Genomic DNA, 13,497 nt, shown 5'->3' on the forward strand with positions numbered 1-13,497 from the left:
AACTGCACTGAGGTCTCCCCTCAGCCTCCTCTGCTCCAGCTGAACACACCAAGTGCCCTCAGTGTCCTCACACGGCTTCAGATCAAGGCCCTTCCCCATCCTTGTGTCCCTCCTTTGGACACTCTCCAATGGCTCAATCCCTTCCCTCCATTGTGTCCCCCCAAACTGCCCCAATGTTGAGGTGAGGCCGCCCCAGGGCAGAGCAGGGTGGGACAATCCCCTCCCTGGTGCCCCAGGACAGGGATGTCCCTCCTGGCTGCCAGGGCACTGCTGACTCAGGGACAACTGGCACCACCAGGACCCCCAGGGCCCTTTCCCAGCTCTGCTCTCCAGCCTCTCAGTCAGTTCAGCTTCACTCCTTGCAATGGTCTAACCATGGCTGGAATCCCAGCCATGGCAATCTCCTGTACTAGTCAGGCTTTTCCATCAGTTCCTGGTTCTTGGACCGGCTGGAGCTCTGGTGCAATCCTTTGGGTAAACCTTGTTTGTGTTCTTGTCACAGCCCCTTGACAGACTCAGCAGCTCTGGAAGAGGCATGTCCTCTGCTGAGAGAGCACACACCTTCTGCCACTGAGCTGCACACGGGAAAAACAGAAAGAGAGGTAGACCTTGGCTTACAAGTCTGTCAGAATTGATGTGAAACCTTTATATTAAACCTTTGTATTATGACTACCTTAATCAGCTTAATTACTGTGAAACACTAACTGTGTTTCAGCAGGATTGATAGTTAAGGATTTCAATACCTTAATAGTCATAATATTTGAATCCACAAATCAACTGGGTTTTATGCTGATGAGTCAAACAATTTTGACAAACAATAGGTGACTTTTCTGAGTAGAGTTTAAAAGAGTTTCAGGAAAATAATAATTTGACAACCATACTCGAAGACTTTCTTAAAGGCTTCTTGAATGTTAATTTAAGGGTTGACTTACTGAACAGCTGTATTTACAGAGCAGTCTGGTAACTGTGCTATCTCTAGGGTACCCATTCCATTGTCTTGCCAAGCTTCTGGAGAAGCAGCAGCTGAGTATGAGTTATAGGTTTACATAATTATTGTTTGCATTTGAACATTTGTAATGAAATGGCTTAGCTGAACTTCTGTGAAAATGCATAATTTGATGAATTTTCAGAGTGAGGTAGAGAAATGTTGCACCAGCACAGAATCAGATGAAAGACAAATCAACTGAGAGTGGGTATATGCACTTCCTTAAAACCACATCTGTGAAAGCTCTTACACTTTCCTTATACTGAAAAAAAATGCATTTAAACTCAAACAGACTGGTTAGAAGACACACCAGTCTGTCTGGGAGGGAGAAGGGGAGATCATTCTACAGGTATTCTTAAACTACTGCAGTATCATAGAGTCAGTCACTGACTGAGTCAGTTCTCTGACCCCAAAATTATTCAAAAATTCTGGGTTTGCAAATTGATGGGGGAAAATTTTCTTCCTGGGGAATAGTTAAAAGGAAGAAATTAAAAAACAAAAAGAAAGTGCCTGTGTGTGGGTGAGGAAAATGCCATTCCAGATTCTCTAAATTCACCACCCTGTGTAGCTTAGCCAAAAAGATGAAACATCAGCTAATGTCATATAATCTCTTCAGTTATTCTTTGCATATGACAGGTGATTTATAATTCCCAATTATACAATTAAAATGCTAATTACCCCTCACCTAAACTCTCTGTTCTTGAACTGAGATTATCAATTACCTTCAGTCATTGCAAATCACATATGACATATGTGACAGTGTCGAGTTTTGTATTATTTATGGACTTTCTGTTACTGTGTCTCTGGTTTCCAGGAAGCATTAATGGCTTTGCCTGGGTGGACTTTGTTTCCTGAAGGAATGATATTCCTTCTCATTTGTGTTGTTTTGTATCTGAAAGTGTAGCTGCATTTTGGGGTTCCTGCCCTGAGCTTTGGCTTGTCATCCATTTTAGTACAGCAAAGTAACGTTTAGAAGTCCCAACAGGAATTATTTATTACAGAGGTGAGCCCACCTACTTCTGTGCTGCTTCTACACAGCTCTTCCTTTCTTCATAAATGTTCTGTGCTCTATTCACATTAATGTGCTGCCAGTTTCCTGTGCCATACCTGCTTGCCAAAATTACAGTTCTTCTATTCCTGCTGAACTCAAATAACATTGTTCTCTTCTAAGATTCTATTATTTTGTAGAGTTTGCTGCACATAAAGAAAAATAACGTAGTTTAAAAAAAAAAACAGCAAAAATGAGAACAGAATCTAGACATTAGAATTCAGAAGGATCAACATTTAAAAAAAATAACACGTTATTTCTGCCTGTGCATGATAGAAATTAGGACAGTTGTCAATAGGGATGCTTCAAAGTAGTTACTTTCAGTGTCTCTGGTTGATAGTAAGCTTCAGCAGCTCTGCTCCCTGAGCATGCACAATAACCCAGCCAGTGGTTTGAATCTAAAAGTTTCATTAGAAGTAGTGCAACCAGTTAGTTTGAGAAGTTGGTGCATATCAGTGTTTTTGTTTCCTGTTGTTCATGGGTCTGTAAGTTCCATTCTAAACAATTTGCAGGCATGTAGAGCACTTAAATAATAACATTGCTTTCATAAATCATTAATTATGTTGTCTCCAAGGTGCAGAATAACTTTGCTCATCTGCTCGTAGTGCTATTTTTCTTGTTCTGCTGCAAGTTTGTAATCCATCATTTGTTAATTAATACTTGGATTATTCCTCCTACTCTTCTCCACTCTCCTTCTTTACCCTTTTGCAATGAAGTACTGACTTTTTTTTTTTGCTTGTTTTTGTATTAAAACAACTTCAGACTTGTTTGGCAATACTGCAATGTGCTGTTGTGAACTAAATGAAAATAGGATTAGATAGGCTAAGCCTTTAAGCATCTAGTTGCCCACGGAAAATAAATTATATTACCAGAGTAAGTAGGTTAACAAAGAAAAATACACTGTATTTAGGAACCTCACAGTGTCTAGTGTGGGATTAAGGGAAGCCCTGCTCACTTTGCTCCTGCATTCACTGATAGGATGTTAGTGACACCTTCTCTGCTTTTCTCTGAGCAGGTTTCTTCCAGCCTAGTTTGATGTTAATCTTAAATGCTTTAGGCATCGTGGACAAATTATATTTACTGTGGGTTAGAAATTTTGTGTTATTTGGGCTTTATAGCTTTTTTGTGTGTCCAGATGATCAAAAGAGTGGCTTTTAGTCCTGGTATAAACAGAGATCAGCTTTGGAATATTTGGCCTTCTATGAATCCTTTAACAAAGGTTTGGATTTTAGCCTATCTCATGGCTACACTTCATATTTACACCATACAAAAGCATAATGACACAGTCTAGTTGTAATTCAAAAGTAATTCAGTGCACAGATAACTAACTAATAGATATTCACCTACATCTTCCAGTTGTATTCCATTAAAAAAAAAAAAAAAGGAAACTATAAAAAAATCCTCCAGGTTCTGTCCAGAACTCCCTTAAACTCCATACTTGCTACTTTTTTTTGTAATTGCAGTTCTTACCTGTTTTGTAAGATATAGGTTAAAATGCTCCATTGGATTTTTATTTAGAATTTAAATCTTTTTGATCTAGAAGTGTCTTGGTTTCAGGATTAAATAGCTGAGAAATGCAAAATGTGGTTTTCTTATAAATACTTGTTATAAGTCAAAAAGAGCTGATGACAAGAATTAAGATTAGAGATTATTTGTGTACATCTTTTGGGAAATAAAAATAACAGTGCTGAGTGTGTATGGATATGTTGTATTCTGGTGACAAGGAAGACCTGAAAATAAGCAAAAAATGTGAGAGCAATCATTACAGATAGTTCTACCTCTCCTGCTTTAAGTGCCTTTATTCTGCAAATTCACTTAAGTTTGGAAAGCTGTTGGCAATAAAGTACCTTATTTTACAGTCATAGCAGACACCTGATTGTCATTGTCAGTGTGCTTTGGATAGCACTAAAAACTGGACCAAGGATGACCATGAGGCACAAGCATCATTGCCAGAATGCTTTTGATAATTTGTCAGAAAGACTGTTCACAGAAGGTTTTACTTGAGTGGCTTTTTGGGCTGTTCTGAACTTGAGGTTTTTTAAGCATTCAGGAATTTTGTTTGGATGTGTGCAGTGCTCCAGAAGATCTGAAGCATAGCAAGGATATACTTGTTCTGTTATTTGTGATGATGAAGAACCCGTTGTTTCTGAAAGGGGACTTCTCTCAGGTCACTGTAGTCAGTGAGGCAGTTGAGACTCAGAGCAGGGGATAACACTGTCTGGTACCTTGGTGGATTTGCAAGGCTGGGGCAGGTGCACTTGTGTCAGATTTACCCGAGCTGGTGGTGGCTAATGCTTGCCTTTTTTTAAGTTAATGGAGAAAAGAGTGAGGTCTTTAAAACTACCTTCATTCTCCACATATTGTCAGTCAAAGAAAGTGAAGCTTTTGGCAAAAAGAAAAAGCACCAAACGCAGGATGTGTCAAAAGCAGTGCAAGGCCCATGCAGCACTAGCCAATGTCTGCATTTAAAGGTAGCATCTGAGAGCCAACACACCAGTGGTTGGTTTGTGGACACCACCGAGGCCCCACGTGCATGGTAAATAACACATACACCCTCTGGAGAAACACTGCACAAAGCATGACAGGGAGCTTTGAAACCCATGGGAAAAAGGAGAGAAAGAGGTGCTTAACTTCTGTGTCTCTGTTGGTTGCTTTGAAAGCTCACGGAAAAGCATCCAGCACCAACATAAAACTGACTGAAGACACATACCCTCCAATCAAAAGGACCAGGCAAAGCTCAAGATGCAATATTTGCAATGCCTGTGGAGAGACAGATTGAATTATATTCCATCCAGCTATCTCAGACTTTATACTTTTGTGTTGCGCTTTCGGATAAAGATTCTTACAGAGTGTAGTCAGTGTAATCCTGGTGTGATGAAGTCCAGTGGCAGAATCTTCATTAACTTCAGTGGAACCAGGACTTTAACTACGAAATGCTGGCACCTTCTCTAATTCTATATATACACTTTTCAGCTTTGAAAAGCCAGCATTTGCCATGAAAGAGATACCCAAGCCTTCACTTGTCTATGCCATATTATACAAGGATGTTGGCTCGCTCTAATGGAAATGTTGGATTTTTTCATTTCAGCTGCATGAACGTTTGTAATGAGTCATACCCCAAAAAAAGTAAATTCAAAAAAGTAATGTGAGTGGTTTTACTAGCAGAAAACTCATCACCTGGCAAAGCTGTGCTATCACCAGTTCAGTCTCTTCAATAACTGCTTCTTTCTTACGCTTAAAAGGAAGTCCATAATGTTTGATGAAACAATCAGGTTTCTTTTTTAGAAAACAGAAACAAAGTTCAAGCAACAGCTGGGTTATACGAAGCATGTCTTAATTTACTTGCTGCTTTTTACTGCTAATCGGGGAGTGCTCCAAAAGGTGAATACTATTACTCAGCTGCATAGTTTCATATTAATTGCAGCCATGAATATGTGATCAGTTGTCATATGGAAAAATAAACCCTGCTATCCTGCATCACTGATGATGGAAAGATGTTTACAGCCTTCATTATTTCATTTTTAAAGCTCTTTAGAAGGTTACTGAAAGTTGCTGTTTAGAGGACACAGTTTATTCAGTCATTTAAAGTGAAGGGTCTTTAAAATACACTAAAAGTTGCTTCTTATACATACATATATATAACAGTATAATTATTGTGCAAAATCTTTGTACATGGTGTCGTGTCTTACAGAGTAGACCTTGCTTGCAAGCAAATGTTTCCATATAAAATGTCCATTTTTGTGAAAAAATGTCTGTGTCAGACCAAATGACAGTTGAGGTGATAAATTTCATTAGCTCAATTTAGTGATATCTCTGCTGTGCTCTCACCATGTCAGAGTTTACACTTAACTTCTCAGGCATTCGACCTACTCTTTGCCATTATGCATTTCTGGGGCAAAACAAACCTACTATTTCTGCCTTGTAAACCGCAGTGTTTTGAGCAGAAAAGAGATCCTGTAAACAGCATCTCCCTACTGAGTCTCTGAATGGAGGCTTTTCTTTTTTCCTGTGTGGTTATCTTGTATGTTTTGTTTTGTTTCTCTTTAAATACTGTCATTTTGTGTCATTTTAAAATCCAGTTTGGATTTACAAGCATCTAATGCCTTTAATATCCTGTGAATTTGAATTGTGTTCTGTGGATTTCTGCTGCAGAAGGACAAAATCACAACATCTCTATTCTTTGAATGGCACCATTATCACTCTGTGTTAATGAAATTATTTCAGTTTTACAAGAAATGAGGTTTTGAAATGCATTCAGTTTTATTAAAGGGAATTGGATTGTAACTAGAGGATATTTCAAAAAGAATAGAAGGATCCATGATACATGGTTAGCTCTTAAAGCACCTAATCCTATATTAATTGTGCTTTGGGCACATCTGCCCTCATGTGAAGGGGACTTTGACAGTGAAGATGAAAATGTTTTAATGCTTTTTAAGGCCAAACAGCTCCTCCAGCAGGATGACAGTGCTGTGTTGTACTCTTCTTTATAGGCTGAGCAGACTCAGCCTAGTGTTACCACATTATCTTCTTGCTCTTGGGATTGAATCTGTGTTAATTTTTCCCCCCTCTTTGGACAGGGGAAGACCATAGAGGTATTTGGGTACCACAACCTCAAATCGAGTAGTCTTGTGTTTTCTCTGTTGTGCTACAGACAGGAAAACATGAGACCATCCGTTCCAGCATGGCCTGTGACACTGGTGGGAAGGACTTGGTTTTACATAATAGGACAGCTCTGCTGGCTTCTCTGGGGAGGAGGGTGAATAGCATAGTCAGAAGCAGTTCAGGCTTTGGAAATATTAATTCAGCTTTCAGCAGAGGGTGTCTGTGAGGTGGTAAAATTGAGAGGGCTTTTGCTGAAATTATTTTGAAGAGCTTTGTCCTGTCTGGTAAGCTCATTCCCCAGTGAGGGGCTGGTTGGACTTCACTTCTCCTAAATCTACATGCCACAGACTGAAGGCAGCAGGAGTGAAAATAAGGATCACAGATGTGATTGTGTACCTGAAATACAGCAAGAAGTGGTTTTTTCAATTCCACTTTGGAGGGTTTGGCCAGCTTCAGCATTTTAACTGTTACCCTCCTGTTCATTCTGTGGTCAGATGAACTCCTCTTTGCCAACAGTGATTTCCCTTTCTGCATGGAGTTGTTAAGGAAAGCAGTTGCCATTTGGAGTTACTGAGCTGCACTTGAACCCCTCTTCTGTGTTGCAGAGTTGCTTAATGGCTCTGTGGAAATCCCGTGCTGCTCTGCAGGACTGCTGAGCTCTGGATGGGGGGAATAGGAGTGTTCAGCTGAGCAGAAACGGGCAGAGAGCCTCGCTGGGGAGCTGGGGATTTACACCAACCCAGCTGGACTCCAGCAGGGCTCACTTTTCTCCCTGTCTTGTGGTGATTTTGTATAAATCATTAATTACTGCCTTTCTGTCTTGGCAGCCTGTTCCAGCACTACTGCTACACGCGGGGAGGGATGCGCCACACCTCCTACACCTGCATCTGCGGCAGGTAGGTCGGGGCCTGGCACCGAGCTGGCCAGTCTTTGTGGTCAGTGTCCCACGGGGTATTTTAAAAATTGTTCCTGTTAGGCATGGAATGTGTTTGCAAGTGCCACCAGCGTGGGTTCTGACCTGTTTCCACTGGAAAAGCCAAAGAGAAGTGGATAGCACTGTCTCTTAAAGAAAGAACTTGGTCATAGATTCTGCTGCACTCAAGAGATTCCCCAGTGACTGCTGCTGCTGCCAAGATCATGTTTATGCTCACATCTGTGCTGCAATTGGCTTTTTTATTAAATAGCTACTCTGTGCTGCTCAAAAATACTTTCTTTGAAATACACCTTAAGTATTTAATATAATTCTCAAAATTCTTTGTCTCAAAGGTTAGGGTACAATTAAAATAATCTCTTTGGAATGTGGAAATTTTTTGCTCTCTTTCTCTTGCTGAATAGCTAGTGTTGAAGGTTATTGTATTTAGGAAAGTAGTATAAAAGTTCTCTCTGCAGTTGTAGAAATGCACAAGAGAACAGTGTAGGGTACATGCTGAAGAACAGCTGTGTGCTTTGTGCAGAGATTAATCTTACTTAGTGGAATTAATCTAATCAGAGATATATGAGAGTTAGATGAAGCATATATGTTGGTATATATGTTCCACTTGTCATTCTCCTGCTACTGAGAAACATTTGCCCTGCACTGAAGTCACATACACTACAAAAGGTAATTTTTACATTAAAGTCAATAATGCTATATTGCTGTGGAGATAATAAGGAAAATTAGCACCTTCACTTCTTTCTGTTTATTCAGTTGCTTATTTGTAGATGCAATTTTCCAATTGACATGGAAAATTGCGGTAGGAGCATGAGCAGTCTTATGGAAATTGTGTATCTAAATTGTCAGAAAAGTTTCCTGGTTTAAGTACCGTCATGTAACTTGAGAATTACATCCCACTGAAATGAGACTCCATCTCTGTGCTGTTGGCACAGGTGGGGATGGTATGATTTTTCACAGCCTTAATGACCTCACATTCACTTGGAGTGGATCAGAACCTGAGGGATCTGGTTTAGGTGCTACGTGGTCAAAGCCTATGGTAACTTTGCTAAACCTATAGAAATATCCAAAATGTGCTGTGTGGTAGGTCCCTGTGACCCCTGGGAACAGACTAACTCTCCACAGGACTGACAAATTCAGGACTTACATGGCTCAGGGAGCCCAGGAGCAGAAAAGCTCCAACAGTAGTTGAGAAGTGGGTGATGACAGGAGCTTCCTGGGTGTCCTGTCCCACCACACTGTAGGGGCTTAGCAGGGCAGGGGAGTGGTGTTAGAGCTGCCTCTGGAGGGGCTTAGCAGGGCAGGGGAGTGGTGTTAGAGCTGCCTCTGAACCGCTGCAGGATTTAAAACAGAGAATGGAATGCAAGATCCAAACAACATTGTGAGTCTGTTGTAGTTGGGAGCTGGCATTGCATCCTGCCACTGGAATTAAAAGTGCAGACAAACTTGATTAAAAAAAGAAAATTACATGAGGTAGAACATGAAGACCTTTGTCTGTAAATTTTTGTATTCTGACTCTGAGTGAGGAAGTAAGAATGAATATTAGCAGTTTTAAGCTAGATCCTAATAAATGAATGAATTCAATTAACATAATAATGGCAGAAATAATAGACATTTTTTATTACCATGAAAATGTCATGCATTGTAAATATTTCACTTAACTACATTTACAACTAAAAATAGCTTTTGCAATTAGGATTTTTGAGTAGTCATGTTTTATTTTATTCATGCCGAGTTTTGTATTTTCCTGAACACTTAAAACTGGCATATTTTGACAGGATCTTTCCTTCTGAGATTACAGGCCTGATAATAATTTCCACAGAGGAGAATAATCTTTTACGTAGAAGTTTGTTATTCACATTTTAAAAAAGATACTCACTAAGATGGAAATCTAGAGTAATCAATACAATATTTCTGTGCAGAAATAAAATCACCTGTCACTTGATGACAGCATTTGTTGCTGTCCCTGTCTAGTGTTATATTCTGGAGGAGATAGTAAATGGACGTGTGCTTTATGTATTCACTATTATTTTCAGAATAATCACACACATTGTTTAGTATTACAGGGCATCACCCAGCCAGGTTAGTCCTGTAGTTGATGATATTTTCACACTGTCAGCTTGGGAGTGGTTTGAAGCACAGACATCACCCAAGTGCAATTAAAGAAGAATGGGGCATTTGATAAGAATACTTGGATATATTTAGCACTCATCTACCAAGTGTTGACTTCCAAGTAGTGTTCAAAGGCTAATGAATTATTCATTGCAGTGTCTTGGGGTACCAAGTAACCATTTTTACAAATGGGAAGACAAAGGTAATCCATTCACAGTGTGTCCTGGTGACACTGTGGTGGATGGCATCCACTGGGAACCAGAGATTCCAACTGGAGTTGGGTGGAAGTGGAGGCATCAATATCTCAGCAACCACCACAGAAGCCGTGGTCAGCTGCTACTTGGTACTGCAGCAGCTCAGGCTTGCTCAGGTCTTCTTGACATGTCTCTGGGCAGATGACAGCTCTCATCAGATGATACCAGTGATTGGGAATAACACTGTGCAGTAGAATGCCTTCCTCTGTCTGAGGAAGATCAGGATACTTACTGAATCTGTTTTTCTTTCTTTCATTTCAGTACGACTTTGTAAGATTTCATGTCTTAGATGAAAAAGTGGAGAGAAGGGCTTCCTTCTGGATTGGTTCTATGATGATTTAAATCATGATGGAAGTAGTTTGTGGTTTTAGTTAATGGTCTCTTGGTTTTTCATTGGATGTTCTTTATGTAGAGCTAATAGCTGCACTTTTGGTAATGCTTGATGCTCAGCATAGTCCTGTTCTTAAAATATTGCTGACATTCCTTCTCCTTCTTCTAATAATTTGTTTGCAGGGTGCTTTCTGATCTAAAATGTATCTTGGGGGTAATGGGAATCTCTTCCTACAGTTTGCATTCTCGGTGGTGTTAATTTGCAGCTTTTCCACTGCCTCATGCAATTCTTTCTGTAACAAACACATCTTGGGCACCAGTTAGAGGCAAATCATTAAGGGAATAAAAACTGATAGACAGAAACCTCTTGGAAGGTTTTCCAGGTTGGCTGCCTGAAGGCAAGCTCTGGCACCCCTGCCACCACCCCTGTGGTGGTTTTGCTGACCAAAAGGAAGGCAGCAGAGCTGCCAGGGATCCTCACCTCCTCACAGCACTTCATCTTAATCCCCAGCTTGGCACTCTAATGCCAGACCTTTCAATTGTTGCTTCTTAGGAAAGAAATAAATAGCTTCTACAGGAAGGCTCCTTTGCTTTGCCAGGTGCTGGAGGTTTTGTTTAAATTGTTTTGAAGCCACCTTGAAAGTTCTGTTTAATCAATGTGAACAATTTCTGGCCAGTTGTAGCATTTATCTTGTGGGTACACATCTCTTCTGTAGCACTGCTCCTGAAGCATCTTCCTGCCTTCATCTTGGGGCGGTGGTGAAGGTGCATCCTGTGGGGGAGGTTGGGCATGCACCTCTTGGCAGGAGCCAGCTGTAGGTGTTTTAGTTTGGGTCAGAAGTGCTTTTCTGAGGCAAGCTGTCCCACTCATCCTCAGCTGCAGGGCCTGCTCAGAGCCAGGGACCAGTCCTGCAGCGCACATGCTGGATTTGTTTTGGGTCAAAAACAGCTGGGAGAGCTTTCAGGAGCAGGTCTGCTGTGCCTTGGTTGCTAATGGGTGTTGAGCCCAGGGGACCTGCCTCGAGCCAGTCCCAAGGGCACAGAGACCTCCTCACTGCAGTCACTCCAACCTGCAGTGCACATGGTGTGCATTTCTGGTCTCCAGGACCAACTGTGCTCTCCCTGCTCTGATCCCACGTGCACAACAGAGCCAAGATGTGCGTGACAGATAAGGAGCCTCAAATGCCAAGAAAGATTGTGGCTCTTAACGCTTCACTAACGGTGCTGAAAAACAGATTTTTCACGCATCTCCCGTCACAGTTGGTGCTGAACCTTACAGAAATATTTTGTAAACTAAAACCTTTACATTAAAATGTGCAAAAGAAGTCCCTCATCTTTGTGTTTTCAGTGTCTTTTGTTGAAAGTGTTTGTACAGTCCTCGAGTTGAGTATATGACTTATTTATGCACTGGCGTGGTGTATGACACCGAGGGTACCAACATAAACAAGCTGTCTACAAATACATTAACATGGAGTCATGCCCTTAAGCTTCATGATAATTTTTTAAAAGTTGATCATAAATATATGCATGTGCTGTTTCCTTCTCCTACTTTATCCCCACTTTTGGAGGGAGATAAGGAATAGTATCTGCAGCTAAAATCCTGACAGACTGCTGTGCAGTGTCTGTGTGGGCATGGCAGCTCTTGGTGGGTTTTAATTATTTTTTGTATTTTTCCTTAAACACTGATCACGTGAGTTCACAAACAGTGTCATGCATAGCACCAGGAGCATTCCAGTTGTTTCCAGGTGCCAGCCTCCCAGAATCTTAGCCCTCCCACTGGGAAACAGTTCTTCAGGCAGGAAATGATGCTGCCAGTCCAGGGCAGAGGTGGGAGCAGACTGCTCTGCTGTCAGGTGCATGTGCAAGGAGACAGCTGAGCCTGGGAACACAATTCCCACTGTACACGTTGCCTGGCACAGAAGGCCCTTTTCTTTCCATTGCACTCCATTGCCCTATTGCAGATTTTTTTCTTCACATAGAGCAAACTAATTTTGGAAGTGTCCTGGTGTGGAAAACTATTCCAGCAGTGCCCAGGAGACAGTACATCTCAGAAGGAAGCTCATGTCTGTCTTTATCCTGTATTCAAGCTTTATGGGGCCATTTTTAGCTGTCTGCACAACAACAGAGGTTCCCAAGTCCAGTGTTTAGGAAGGAAGAAGCATCCAGCCAGTTGTGAAACTGTGTTTAAGCCATTGGGCCACCATCACAAAATTAACCTTGTCTTAATTCCTAATTCTGTGGGGGTTTTTAACTCTTGATTTAACAACTTTAATATTTCCCTTTGGAGTGTGTATAATTTTAAGAAGTATACTTTGTTTCAGAAAATCATTCCCATGATTCTAAAATATCACCCTTCCCTGCTTTATTACACAGTGATTCTTATATGCTAAAAAAAAATTAACAATAAATACTTATTGTTTTCAAAATATCAACATAGAATTATTCTAAGATCATCAAGTCCAACCATTAACCCAGCACTGCTGAGTCTGATGCTAAACCATGTCCCCAGGTGCCACATCTACTTTTTAAATACTTCCAGGGACATGATCCAGCCATTTAGATTGAGAGAGAGCCTGCAGAAACTTACTCCTTTCTACTCCACAATCACTGTTTATGGAGTTTACTATATCTGAATGATTGATGATCTGTTAAATACCCAATTGATCACAAGTACTTAATGTATCTTGAAGGTAGTCTCTGTTTGGATACAGTGCATGCTTGCTGCTTTTGTAATTGCACTTATCAGAAGTCTAATGTGAGAAGTGTGTCAGGATGTCACATTTACTCCAGGTACAACAAAAGATTCACTGAAACTGAGCCTCAGGTTCCTGTCACCTGAGATGTGAAGCTGTTCCACCATCACAACTTTAAAAGAATCAAATTTGAGCAGGGTGACCAATCTGGTTTTGATGAAAGCTGAGGTACAAACTGGCCAGTCAGCTGGAGGGGTCAGAGAGATCCTGCAGTAACCCTGTCCCCACACATGTATTTTTGGATGTGATATACTTCTTCTAGCTCTTTGAAGAGAAAAAGTGAGAGCATCAATCTGAGGAGACCAGTAGAAGAAAAATAAGTAGAGCCTGAGATCTTTAGCAGCCTTTTAACTGACATTTTATAGACCTGGGGGAGTATCAGTAGACAAGAGAGGATGCCCAGGGCAAATGTAGGTCACCAAATGGATCACAGAGCTTCAGAACCACAGAACAAGGGTCCATCCTTCTCTGGAGCTGTTTTG

At 40.9% G+C, this 13,497-nt stretch overlaps 1 protein-coding gene across 3 annotated transcripts in view; it reads left to right on the forward strand.

The window, feature by feature from the left end:
• The window catches only part of PEPD (peptidase D), a 139,410-nt gene that overhangs the window by 71,630 nt on the left and 54,283 nt on the right, over window positions 1-13,497 (forward strand). For all 3 annotated transcript variants that reach the window (XM_017826919.1, XM_017826918.1, XM_017826917.1), the window contains one exon: window positions 7,463-7,531. In XM_017826919.1, the coding sequence (XP_017682408.1) occupies window positions 7,463-7,531 (69 nt within the window). The remainder of the gene's footprint in view (window positions 1-7,462; window positions 7,532-13,497) is intronic.

Source organism: Lepidothrix coronata, unplaced genomic scaffold (assembly GCF_001604755.1).
Source record: "Lepidothrix coronata isolate B3197 unplaced genomic scaffold, Lepidothrix_coronata-1.0 Scaffold132, whole genome shotgun sequence".
NCBI lineage: Eukaryota > Metazoa > Chordata > Aves > Passeriformes > Pipridae > Lepidothrix > Lepidothrix coronata.